This window comes from Rhamphochromis sp. 'chilingali' (genome assembly GCF_963969265.1).
Source record: "Rhamphochromis sp. 'chilingali' genome assembly, chromosome: 2".
NCBI lineage: Eukaryota > Metazoa > Chordata > Actinopteri > Cichliformes > Cichlidae > Rhamphochromis > Rhamphochromis sp. 'chilingali'.
In genome coordinates, this window is record NC_137930.1 from 7,489,955 (window position 1) to 7,504,242 (window position 14,288).

Here is a 14,288-nt window from a genome sequence, read left to right on the forward strand (position 1 = left end):
AAGAATGCCACAAAAATGCAGCAGCACATTGCAAAGTGCAAAAAAATTCTTTAAGACCCAATACATGCAGCAGCCAGGAGTTCCACTCAAGGGGAAAATGAATCTGTTTCAGCTGTATCAGAATCTCATCAGCTCCTGGTCCCTCTGGCATCAGAGGATTCTTTGATTTTATGGATGACACTAGCCAGAAAAACGCAGATGAGTGTTTCGCTCGTGCAATCTATGGCTCACCCCTGATGCTGACATCCAATGTGTACTGGAAGAGATTTTTGAATGTTCTCCGACCAGCATACATTCCCCCAACCAGACATGCATTGTCTACTCATCTACTGGATGAAGAGTTCAGTCGAGTTCAAGCAAAGGTGAAACAGACCATTGACCAAGCTGACTGTATTTCAGTCATCTCTGATGGATGGTCCAATATCAGGGGACAAGGAATTATTAACTACATAATCACCACTCCTCAGCCTGTGTTCTACAAGAGTGTAGACACAAAGGAAAACAGACACACAGGCCAATACATTGCAGATGAGCTAAAAGTGATCATCAATGACCTTGGACCAGATAAGGTTTTTGCACTGGTCACTGACAACGCAGCCAACATGAAGGTTGCCTGGGCACATGTGGAGGAGACCTACCCTCATGTAACTACTATTGGCTGTGCTGCCCATACACTAAACCTTCTCCTAAAAGACATAATGGCACTAAAAACAATGGACACTCTGAATAAGAGAGCGAAGCAAGTTCTGAAATATGTTAAAGGCAAACAAGTAACTTCCGCTACATTTCTGTCAAAGCAAAAGGAAAAGAACAAGAGTACTACACTGAAGCTTCCCAGCATAACGCGATGGGGTGGTGTTGTTATCATGTTTGACAGCCTTCTGGAGGGAAAGGAGTCTCTGCAAGAGATGGCCATATCCCAGTCTGTAGGCATCGACAGTGACATCAAGAAGGTCATCTTGGATGATGTGTTCTGGGAAAGAGTATCTAGCAGTCAGAAAATCCTCAAACCTATTGCAGCAGCAATAGCGAAGATAGAGGGGGATGGTGCCATCTTGTCAGATGTCCAGTGCCTTTTTGCAGAACTCAAAGAAGAAATCCAGACAATTCTGCCCACTTCCCTACTACTGAAAGCAGAGGAAACGGCTGTGGTCAAGTCATTGGAACAGCGGAGGGAGTTCTGCATGAAGCCAGTGCATGCAGCAGCATACATGCTGGACCCCAAATATGACAAGGGCATACTTTCTGGGGAAGAGATCAACGGTGCCTATGCGGTCATTACAGCCATGTCTGACCACCTGGGTCTCGATAAAGGCAAAGTTCTAGGCAGTTTGGCAAAGCAAGGCCTTTGGAAAGGGGATGGAATATGGCAGTCATGCCAGCACATATCTACAGCCACCTGGTGGAAGGGACTATGTGAATCTGAGGCCCTTGCACCTGTAGCCTCCATCCTCCTCCAAATCCCACCATCATCAGCCGCCTCTGAGCGCAACTGGTCACTGTTTGGGAACACCCACACAAAGGTTCGCAACAGGCTCACAAATGTGAGAGTGGAAAAGCTGGTTGGCATTCGGGCAAACCTACGGCTCTTTGAGCCTGACACAGAGCCATCCTCAACAAGGCTGGAAAGTGACACTGAAGAGGAAGACTCAGAGTTGGATGCTGAGGAAGTGGACATGTTGTTGGATGATGATGAGGTCCAGGAAGAGTCTATTGACTGAGCAAAAATGAGAAAAGAGGATTGCTTGAAGGAAGATTTGCATGTTTAATGGGACGTTTTGGAGGATAAGTGGCATTTTTCATTTAACCTTTTGGATGGGACTTTGTGGAGATTTTTGGACAGGGGGCATTTTTGAATGAGCGGAGTTAGGGGATGGTAATATTGAACTCAACATTTCTGTTTTTATTCATCCATGAAACAAGTTATTGAAACGTGTTCTATTCTACTGTACTTACTAATAAATCTGTTGAAATATCTGTTGAAAACATTTTGCATGGAGGTTTTCTTATGATTTCTGTTTATATTTATGCTTGGAAATAATATATTCCCAGTTAGTTCTCCTAAATTCCCATTAATTTCCATAATTCCCATTATTTCCATGGAAAGTTTCCAGTATGGAATATTTCCAAAATTCCCAAGCTTAACTTACCATGGAAATTTACCGGAAACTTTTTGGAAATTTACCGGAAATTTTCCGCCCCTTTGCAACCCTAGTGAAAATACAGTCTCTAGACTGAAGACTTTCAGTTCAAAGTCTTCGGTGAGGAAGTGCAATGTGAAACTCATATATGGTTCCGTTGTACGACTTGACCATAGGTCTGTAGTGCTTGCGTAGTTTTCAGCTTGGCTCAGTTCAAACATGACGGTCTTGCGCCATGTTTCGTACATTTGTAGAATGGCGACATGGGAAAAGTAGTTTCGTGAGGGGATCTCCGGTCTGTCATGGTCCTGGGCCATGTGGGCCCAGTATTCTCAGTTCCTTGTATTTTTGTATTTCGTTCCTTATTTAGGTCATGTTTCCTGAGTTGTCCTGTTATGTTGTTCCTTATTTGACTTCCCCTTGTGACTCTTATCCCCTGTGTGCCCCTCTATGTATCTGTGAGCCCTCATCTCCCCTCGTGTTTCATTTCCATGTTTCCCCAGCCCACTATGCCCGTGCTCTCTCTCTCCTCCTGTTTGCACCTCTGTGTACTTCCTGTTTTACTTTGACAGTCTCCCGTCAGTGTTGTTTACTCCTGCCATGTCTTGTTATGTTTATCTGTGTCAGCTGTGTTCCCATGTGTGGCCACTTCCCCTGATCATCCCTCTTGTGTATTTAGTCTCTGTGTTTCATGTAGTCTGTGTCGCGTCGTCTGTGTTTCCACCCTCTATGTTTCCATGCCCGGTCTATTGCATTCTTAGTCATAGCTTTACCTTAGTTATTCCCAGTTTAGGTTTCTGTTTAGCCACGCTATCCCTGCTGTATTTGTATACCTTGTCATCAGCCACAATAAAAGGCTCGCTTTTGTTTAAAGTTCACTCCCGTCTGCTCACCTGTGTTCGCACCTGGGTCCACCATACACACCACCGCACGGTCTGTCACAGCGGACCGTGACACGGTCCACTTTATGTATCAAACTGGTGAAGCCCTCTCTGCTAACCGTATTTACAGGCATCATGTCTTTAGCCAAAAAATGTGTAATGGCCTCTGTTATTTCCTTGTACCGCTTCGACGTTTTCTCATAAGCAGTTCCACTTCAAAAACTCTGATACAGAGACAGCTATTGGACTGCTGTGCTCTTTGTCTTAACATTAGAAACCTTTGTTTGGCTAGCCCTATCTTTCTGAAACTCTTCAAACAGTTCTCTGTGGTTGTATTGAAGATGATGGTGGAGATTAGTCGTGTTTCCTCTGGTGGTTGCCACGAGTGTTCGGCAAGTTTTGCAGAGTACCTGTGTTTGGAGAACGTCGTCTTTATCAAATCCAAAGTACCTCCAAACAAGCGAGGTACTATTTTTTTTTTTTTTAGCCACAAGTTCATAGTAGCATTCTCGTCATGCGTCTCGCTCTCAGCCGTTACAACTCTGACTCGTTGCTGCAGCGTTGTTCGCTCACCACCTACGTAGGAGGCGGGCCTCTAATCCATTTGATTGGTTAATGCCGTGAAGGGCTCTATTCGACTGGTCAAACGTGTAAAGGGGTTTCTTTGATTGGTAAATTCTTTAAAGCGCGTGTGTAAACATTTTAAGGTACCCAATTATCGCAGTTTACACCATCTTTTGCGATGGGCCCATCGCACAGGCTGATATCGTGATGACAATAAATTTTAGGTCAGATCTTGTTCTAATGGTCTTGCCTTAATCATTCATAACTCTGGTTTTGCGCATTATAGTAACATGACTGTCTAACTGATACTTGAAAACTATTACTGAACATCACTAACAGTTGCTATTGCAGTCTTGCTGAGAGAAAATTTAATGTTTAAAGAATCAAAAGGTACACTGTATGATTACTTTGCATATGACTATTTCCACAGGCACTATTCACTTCAAGGATTTTCATGTTAATTCTGAGAATAATTTTTCCCCTCTGCTCCTGCCAAAGGAGGGTAATTGCACATGTCTAATTCATATAATTAAATTAGAAATGTGCATTAGACGATAGTTTCTGGTGTCTTTAGCTTCATGTCTCAGAACAGAATCACTAGTAACCAGAGTTTGATCCCTGGTGGGTGTGTTGCAGAGTGGGGAAAAACTGCACCGGTTACAGTGGGCTGGCAAGCTACGAGTATTTATGAATGCAAAGCCGGGTCTCCAATTTAGTGATCCTAGCCTCCAAAGCTGCCAATAGGCTACATTTATTACCAGTAACATTATTGCTAAAGAAGGCTGAGGATTAATTAAACATCTGACACAATGAGCAGGAAAGTTCAGGAGGGACAGGTGAAGAATCCATGCTGGTAGCAAGTCAGCTATAAGCTAAGCTAGCGAATCCCTAAAGACACAGTGACGGAATACTGTAAATATAATTAGAGAGCGAATCAACAGAGTGTGCTTTTGATGAAGCACATATACATTAGGTTATAAAATAAGAGGTTATATATACGTTTTTAATTAAAGTGGCTATACCGACAAGCTACACATAAAAACCACTGTGTGCTGGAACAGAAACAGGAAATAATACTCTACTGCAGCGACAGCAAACACCAAATAACAGCACCACCCATGAATCTCAGGTTGTAGTTTATAATATAACTCATATCTCAGTGTTTCTCTACTGAATGAAGAGAAGGATTCTGCTGATGCAGAAAAATATCAGTGAGCAACATGATCTGGACTATAAACAAGGTAACAAACAACCTCAAACCTTAAGGTAACAAACACAGTGTGTGACACACTGAAAGGAACAGCTCAGCTGCATCTGTAAAAAGCAGCTGCATCAGTCAACTGGAACTGAAAACATTTAACTATGTGGATCAAAATACACAGGACTTGGAATATTAAATAAATCCAGACAACATCCTCTTCTCGTCTATCAATAACAACTGCTGCTACTATACAAATGAAGAGTATAATCCGAGGATTAAAACTGAGAATAAATTAACAATTATCCACATTAACTGTAGAAGTCTATATGCTAATTTTAATCATATCAAAGAATATCTTAACCAGTTTGCCCATGCATTCAGTGTCATTGCCTGATCGGAAACTTGGATTAACATGGAAAACGGAAAAGACTTTGAACTGGAAGGTTATGAAGTCACATTTATAACTCTGTGAAACAAAGGTGGGGGAGAAGTGGCCTTGTATGTGGGAAAATCCTTGAAATTTAATGTGGTGGATTGTATAACAGTTGAAATTTTTAAAGAAAAAAGAAAAAATGTAATCATTAGCTGTATATACAGAGCTCCAGGTAGTAGTATTGAGACCTTTAAAGACTTGATAGAAGAAACATTTACCGAAATAGCTCACAATAAACTTTTCATTTGTGGAGATCTCAATATTGATTTGCTAAACCCAAATAAACAAAATCACAGAGGAATTTATTAACACGATGTCCTATATGAACCTATTCCCCAAAATTACTAGACCTACCAGGATCACATCACATTATGCAACTCTGATAGGAAACATTTTAACAAATGACATTGAAAATAAGACGGTGACCATCTTCCAATTTTTACAGTCCACGATAGGAATTACAAGATTCATAAAGTGGACAGATAAAAAGAGTACAGACGAGTAAGAACAGAAGAAAGAATAAATGCATTTAAAAAAGCTTTAATGAAACAGGGTGAAATATATCAGAAACAAGACGTTAATGGTGCGTATGATGAATTCCTTAGAATATTTACATTATTGTATAATAATTGTTATTGTATAAAACTGTCCAATAAAGCAATATGGTAGGAAACATAAATTATATACTGTCCATGGATAACAAAAGGTCTGCAACATGCATGGAGAAAGAAGAATGCACTATACAGAGATTTCTTAAAAAAAGAGAAATGAAGATGCTGAAATTAGAAAGATAAGATAAAAGATATTAAAATAAGTTAATCAATATACTAAGATATAGTAAAAAGAAATACTATAAGAGGCAATTAGATGGATAATATTAAAAGATTATGGGAAATACTGAACAGTGTTATAAAATGTAGGGCTAGACTACAGTACATAGTGTAACTTATCAGTACAGATGTATGTAAATGGTGCATGACATTCACATATCTAGCTGCAGAGCCATAACAGATGGTGCCAAGAACCAGCTAATTAAAACATCCAAGGGTGCAACATAGTTTCTCATACTGAGAACCCAATGACTTAAGAAATCAAGTAGTCATGGGCATTTGAAAAATCCTAATTATAACAAGCCATGTAAGCTGTGTGAGACAATATTCCTTGTCTCTTTATGTTGTGTGTGTGTTTTTTTAACCTTGATAACACTTCAGCACTATTCTTCTGTCTAGCGGTAATATAAAAAGAGTAAATGGCTGTAATTAATGGAGAAAGTGGATCATAGTACTTGGATGCTTCTTCCTTTGGAATAATTACCATATTTATTAATGGATGACACAGCACACATATACACACAGAAACATACACAACAAGGGGACTCTTTATACAAACTCCCATATCCCATATAGTATCATAATGAGATGAGAGCCAATTAATCAGGGCTCTAATCAGCGAATTAACATGACAGATTCAATCACCATGCAAACTGATTAGGTGAGATGGTTTATGATTCTGTAATTAGCATGTGTATAAAGTGTAAACAGCCCCTTAGGCCCTAATGAAAGTACTATTTATTGAATTTCTATAACCTGTTAATATAAATGAATATTCATGTTTTAGTCATGGCATAAACTGAGTTTTGTACACTCTTTTCAGTAAGTGTGTAAATGAGTGGTGTGTAGACTTACTTTGATAGTGCAGCTGGAAGATACCCATGCTTCCCTCCAGTCCAGAGCAGTAGTAGACAGAGAGAGTGTTAGTGGGACTGCGGATCACCTGACCTTCAACAAGCAGTGTATGGTTGGCCAAGACCAGCAAAGAACCGTGTTCATCAACACCTGTGATAGACAGTTGTTCTCCATCTGAAAGGTTCACGCTCTTCACCTGGAAACAAACACATTAAAAAAATGCATGTTTAACACATCTTGTAGGAAAACTTGAATACATACAGTATTAATGTTTAGATTGCACTCCATCAGGAAGTACTTGGTCATCTGAAGTAAAACAGAGCTCCCTTCAAGTCTCTCACAGTCTGAGGAAACTGTTTTTTCTAACACCAGCAGTGAAGGAGTGCATCAAGATAGACAGCAGTCCCACAGCAAGAGAAAGAGGAATGTGTAATTAATGTGATAATAAAGAGAGATGGCGGGATGTTATTAGGAAGGGAGAGAATTAAGGATTCAAATGACTACTTGTATCTGACTACTTCTATCCTTCAAGCTCAGGTCCTCTACCAGAGGCCTGGGAGCTTGAGGAGAAGATACTGCACAGAGATGTCAGATGTTGTTCCTGCTGGAGCCACTTGCCTAGCTTGGGACTCACTGCACCAAGTGCACCACTGGGACCATCGTTACCTTCACCCTCCACATCTTCTCAAGGTCTTCTCTGAGCCCTTGGTACTTCTCTAGCTTCTCCTGTTCCTTCTTCTAGATGTTGCTGTGGTTCAGTATTGCTACGTCTACCACAGTCATCTTCCTCTGCTTGTCTACCACTACTATGTCCGGTTGGTTAGCCACCTCCATTTTGTCAGTCTGAATCTGGAAATCCCACAGGATCTTACCTCAGTCATTCTCGACCACCCTGGGGACATCTCCCATTTTGACCTTAGGACTTCCAGTCCATACTCAGCACAGATGTTTCTGTATACTATGCCAGACACTTTGTTGTAGCGTTCCATGTGTGCCTTGCCTGCTAGCATCTAGTCTTGCAGTCTGAGACAGAGCAGTCAGCCGAGTAGCTGGTGTTTTGCACCTCTGGTATTCTTGCCTATTCCGTTATGTGCCCTGCTCATGTATTGAGCCATGTGCCTGTTCATCTTGGCCACTATGATGGCTGAGAGGAGCTTCCATGTGGTACTGAGGCAGGTGTTTGGCCGGTAGTTGGATGGGACTGGTCCCTTATGGGGGTCCTTGGGGATTAGGACACTCCAGCCATTCTGGGTGTCTCTCATCAACTAGCAGCGGGTTTGTTTGTGCTGCCAGATGCTCGTGGAATACATTCAGCTTCTTCAGCCAGTAGGCATGAATCATGTCGGGGCCTGGTGCTCTCCAACTCTTCATACTGGAGACCCTTTCTTGGATGTCTCCCACTGCTATTTAAAATGGACCTGTTCAGGGAGGTTGCTGTGGTCTGTTCTTAGACCCAGCATTGCTGTTATGGATTGCGTCCTTCTGCCACACGCTCTTCCAGTATTGCTCCGTCTCCAACCTTGGTGGTGTTGTGCTCATATTGTTCCCCTGCCACTGAGAGTACACGTTTGCTGGTTCTTTGGAGAACAGCTGGCTTATTTCCTGCCTTTTATCTCTCTGGTGTATCTCTTCAAGCGGCTGTCCAAGGCTGTGAGTGTTTGCTTGGCAGTTTCCAAGACCTCAGGTATGGACAGCTTGTTATACTTCTTAGGCACCTTCATCACTGAACCTTTCTGTACTGATCACTGAGGGTACTTCACGTAGTCTTGGTATCCGGCTATATATCTTTCAGGTCAGTTCTTCTCGCACTCATCGACCCTTCTTTCATCACACTTGGGGCTTGGTAACCTATCTCAGGTGGGGGTGTTATATCTTCAACCAGGATGACAGGTCAGAGTGGTTGGATATGTGTTGTACCTCGTCAATCTCTACACATGAGTGGAATCCCTTCTTCCGAATGTTGAAACACTGAGCTACTAGTTGTTTAACTAACTTTGAACGTAGCAATAAATTCGAAAATTCCTTGCTAACCACAGTTAAAACTAAATAAAGAAAAAACAACAATTTATTCTATAAAGGATTCAACTGGGAACATTATTCATGATCCACAACAAATAAATAAATCTTTTAAATACTTTTACAAAGCTTTATACTCGTCACAGATTAATCCATATTGAAGACATTGAAGAGTTGATCTAAATCTAAATGTATCTAAATCTAAATCTATCAAAACTAAAGGACAAACAGATTGTCTCTTGATTCATCTCTTTCAATATCTGAATTTCACAAAACCCTACAACATCTCTCAAACAATAAAGCCCTAGGGCTAGATGGTGGTCTATGCTAGCAACCACTTTTTTCAGAATGGTAACTCAAATCCAGAATGTTTACAGATCATCTCCAAACAATAACACTGCCATCATTAGTCCATTTCTTAAACCAAGGATCCCATACTCCCATCCAGATACCACCCAATCGCAGTCATAAATGTAGGGATTAGAAAAAAATCACCCTATTCATAATACATCCTGATCAAACAGGTTTAATCAAGAGTAGATGCATATACTTAGGCAAGATATTAACCCCATTCGCTCTCCGATGCATCCATCTGAGTATTAATGTGTTTGAATGTTAGTTAGGAAGCACTAAAAAGCTTAGCAGAAAGTTTTTGTGTGAATGGGTGTGATTGGGTGAATGTGGCATGTTGTATAGCGCACTTTGAGTAGTCCGGAAGAGTAGAAAAAGACTATATAAGAATCAGTCCATTTACCATTTAGACCACAGGTGTCGAACTCCAGGCCTCGAGGGCCGGTGTCCTGCAGGTTTTAGATGTGTCCTTGATCCAACACAGCTGATTTAAATGGTTAAAAACCTCCTCAACATTGTTTTGAAGTTCTCCAGAGGCCTGGTAATGAACTAATCATTTGATTCAGGTGTGTTGACCCAGGGTGATATCGAAAACCTGAAGGACACCGGCCCTTGAGGCCTGGAGTTCAACACCCCTGATTTAACCTTTGTTCCTACGGTCTACCATGATTTGGCAAAAAATTTTAGCAAGGATTTAGCTCTCTTTATCCCACCTCATCATCCTTACAACTGCGGGATAGATTTGCTCCCAGGTGTTCCACTTCCCACTAGTCCGTTATACAGTCTCTCTCCAGCCTTCAGCCTTTGGTTCAGCCTAATCTCTCAAAGTCTTTCATGGTAGGAGTGGATGCTTTGGATTCAGGGGTTGGGGCTGTTATTCCAGACCTCTGAGGGTAAGCTTCGTCCCTGTGCATTCTTTTCTCAGTGCCTCTTTCAGATTGAAAGAAACTCTGAGTGACCGTGAACTGCTAGTCAACAAACGCATTACACTGGCTGGATGGAACATCCATTGGTCGTTTGGACCGACCACAAGAACCTGACGTACCTGCACGCAGCCAAGAGCCTAAACTCTTGCGAGGTCAGGTGGGTTCTGTTTTTCATACGATTTAATCCGACTATCACATAAAAGCCCGGGTCCTGAAAAGTGACTCCATTAACTCTAGCTCACCAGGTGAATCCGTCTTTGTCAGTCATTGTATACGATAAGTGTACTTACCTTTGTGTCATGTTTTGTTAGGAAACCCAAGAGAGCTGAGCTCTTTTTGTAAATTGAACTGAGATGAGTTTGTGTTTGTTGCCACCGACCACAGGAAGGATTCAGTACATGGGAACTGGGAGGTCATCACGGAAGAAATCACACACTATGGATTGTTTGCAATACATGGTTTTTATTTGTTTATTTGTTTTGTAAATGTAAATAAACACACTGTCGCCAACTCTAAAGTTCCTGTGTTTGGGTCCTGCTTTCTGAAACCCAACATTTTACTTCCTACAAACCATCAATGTGTCTTTTAGACCCCATCCCTATAAGACTCCTCAAAGAAGTCAACGTTAAATATGATCAACCAATCTCTAATAATTGGCTGCGTATCTGACTTCAACCTGGCAGTAGTTAAACTGTTACTTACCATCTCTTGCCCAATTGTCCTAGCTAATTATAGGCCAATCTCCAACCTTCCTTTCATCTCAAAAAAAGTTGAAAGCATTGTCAAACAGCTAACCGATTATCTGCAGAGGAAGGGCTTATTTGAAGAGTATCAGTCAGGTTTTAGAGTTCATCACAGTACAGAAGCAGCTTTGGTGAAGGTTACAAATGATCTTATGGCCTCTGACATTAGACCAGCGGTCGGCAACCCTGGGCACTCGTGCCAGCTGTGGCATGTGAAGGGTTAACTGATGGCACGCCCATAGCTGGACTGGCTATGGTCGTCCAGCTATGGTGATTTTTTGTTTTTACCGGCCAATGGTTTTTGTTGCTGTTGTTGTTGTTTTTGTAATGGTATAAACAATGAGAGGTGGTGGATTGGCCAGATGCTGGCCGATGTGTAAAAATAACTCAGTTGTTTGGTGGTGGCTATTGCGGAGCTTCCACAGAGGCCAGCAGGTGGATGAGGCGTACTAGCTAGCATGACGGAGTTTCTAAACAGCTGGGTGGGTGCTATGATGTTACTGATAGTGAACTTTATTTTATTCATAAGGTTAGTTAGTAAGCTTAGTTGCCAACCGTCCCGTAAAAAACGTAATCGTCTCGTATTCAGAGAAAATATTACGCGTTTCATATTAATAATAATAATGATAATGGATTGCATTTATATAGCGCTTTTCGAGACCCTCAAAGAGCTTTACAATTCCACTATTCATTCACTCTCACATTTACACACTGGTGGAGGCAAGCTACAGTTGTAGCCACAGCTGTCCTGGGGCAGACTGATAGCAGACTGATATTGAGCTGAAAAGGAACGCAGTTTGTCCCGGACTTCATCTACAATGGAAAAAGACACAAGCTGGATTTATTCTGTGTCTTTACGCTGTCAGCTGCCTCTTCTCTCATTCTCTCTCCCGCTCCCTCTCCTGTTGCTACTTTAATCATGAAACTGATCAATGATCAGCTGATCGGCTTTTCTCTCTTGCTTGTTTATTGCTCACTTTCCGCCAGAAAGAGGAAACCAGCGGATGTCACGCTAAACAACAGCAATATATTTAAGACTGATCAGCTGTTGTTAGAATTTATTTAATATTAAGTTCTAGTATCAGCTGATGTTTGCTGGAGCCACAGTCGTAAAAGCTGCTGGTCATGATATCGGTTTGGTTATGTGGTGAGAGGGAAACATGAAGATGAAACGAGGAGATGTCCTTACTGAATCATCAGAGCTGAACAGGTGATGGAGAAACAGGTTTACCTTTTAGGTGACATGAATGAGTTGAAGGGAAGTTATGAACTGTTTCTGAGAGACAAATAACACCATGATCCTTTGTAGCTGACAGCTGGTAACTGTGCAGGGGCGGGTCTGGCAAAGTTTTGCCAGGGGGCCAGGTAGGGCATTAACAGGGAAAGGGGGACACAAAGATATACTTTTCTTTCTTATTCTCATTTAAAATGTCTAGCTTTTAATAAATATCTGAATCGTACAACCAAAGTTTTCATCTGATGTAAAATGTATAGAAATCATACATATACCAACAAGACAGTGTACATCACTGTCACAACAGCGTTTGTTTTCATTGTTGTGAGGAGACCATAAATAGCATTTGCATTTTTGTTGTACAGTTCATTTGCTGTTATGGATAAAAAGTGTCTTTTTTTGTTTCAAAATAGCTGATAACTATTCGCTGATAGCTGCCAACATCTGCGAACAAATATAATTCTGTAAAGTTCTTCTATATAGTGTGTAACTGTTCATATAGAGCGTTATTAAATTTATTGCTAATGCAATCATATGGCACATTGACTTCTGAGGAAATTTTAGACGGCACTCATCATCAAAAAGGTTGCCGACCCCTGCATTAGACTCATCTCTGTGCTTGTCCTGCGAGACGTCAGTGCAGAGTTCAATACTGTTGGCCATAATATTCTATTAGAGCAATTACAGCATGCTGTAGGTATTACAGGTACTGCACTGCAGTGCTTTGAATCATATCTATCTAATAGACTCATGTAAATGCAGAGTCCTCTTCACACACTAAGGTTAATTATGGAGTTCTACAGGGTTCCATGTTTGGACCAGTTATGTTTACATTATACTTGCTTCCGTTAGGCAGTCTCAACAGAAGGCATAGCATACATTTTCAGTGTTATGCAGATGACACCCAACTTTATCCATCCTTGAAGATAAAGTTGGAAAAGTGTCAGAGTGACACTGAAAAACTAGTTCAAGCATTTATTACTTTTAGGCTGGACTACTGTAATTCGATATTATCAGGATGTCCTAAAAACTCCTGAAAAGGCGTTTCCCTAAAAACCGTGTGACAAATAGCCAGCCAGTCCAAAATGCTGCAGCAAGAGTACTGACATAGACTATAAAGAGAACATATTTCTTCTATATTGGGTTTCCTTCATTGGCTCCCCGTTAAATCCAAAATTGAATTCAAAATCCTGCTCCTCACATACAAGGTCTTGAACAATCAGGCCCCATCTTATATTAAGATGAGAGGCTGGATCCAGGGGTGGATTTGGGAGACAGATCTCTACAGGTATCTACTTTTAACTTTAGGCTTAAAACTGTCCTTCTTGCAAAGCATATAGTTAGCAGTGAATCCTCCCTTAGTTATGTTGCAATAGGTCTAGGCTGCTGGGGGATTCCCATGATGTACTTCTTCTTCAGTCACCTTTCTCACTCAGTATGTGTTTTTACACCTCTCTGCCTTGAATCATTATTTATTATTAATCTGTGACTCTCTCCCACAGCATGTCTTTTGTCCTGTCTTCCTCCCCTCACCACATTGGGATATCTGGTTTGAGCCTCTGGGGCTTTCCAAGCTCCCCTCACCCCAGCCCCAACCCCCTCAGCGCCTGGTCTTTCTGGAGTGCCTGAGTGGGCATTTTTTGTGTGCTTGCTGGCCTGCTCTCTTGGGAGTTGCGGTCTGGGCTGGCTTGGGCTTCTACATCATGTCGTGGGGGTTCCGCCAGGGTACGGGTGGTTCTCAGGGTCTGTGGTCTGTCACCGGCAGGGTCGGTTGGCCACTGCCTCTGGTCCCTCGACTCCCCCACCATTGGCTGTTGGAGCTCCGTCCAGGGCCTCCCTCGTCCCCCAGGGCATGGTTGCCATTGGGACATATGGCCTCAGATTTTCAGCTCTTTTGGATGCAGTGTTTGGTTGGGGTCCCCTGGGTCTTTGCCTATCTGCCTCTGACACTAACTTTTGTGCATACTAACATAAAGCATCTTTGAGTTCTGGACTAAAGAAGTGACATAATATATAAAGAAAACATTTAACACATTTAAAAGCATAAAAATATTTGAGGATCATACAGAAATGAACAGCATTACCATTAGCTGTTACAAGGAGGCAGAGTTTA

The 14,288-nt window shown here is 41.6% G+C and overlaps 1 protein-coding gene across 1 annotated transcript in view; it reads right to left on the bottom strand.

Annotated features, from left to right (window-relative positions):
* sez6l (seizure related 6 homolog (mouse)-like) overlaps positions 1-14,288 on the bottom strand; it is a 108,232-nt gene that overhangs the window by 38,612 nt on the left and 55,332 nt on the right. Inside the window, exon 4 of the mRNA XM_080869478.1 lies at positions 6,906-7,101. Within this exon, the coding sequence (XP_080725604.1) occupies positions 6,906-7,101 (196 nt within the window). The remainder of the gene's footprint in view (positions 1-6,905; positions 7,102-14,288) is intronic.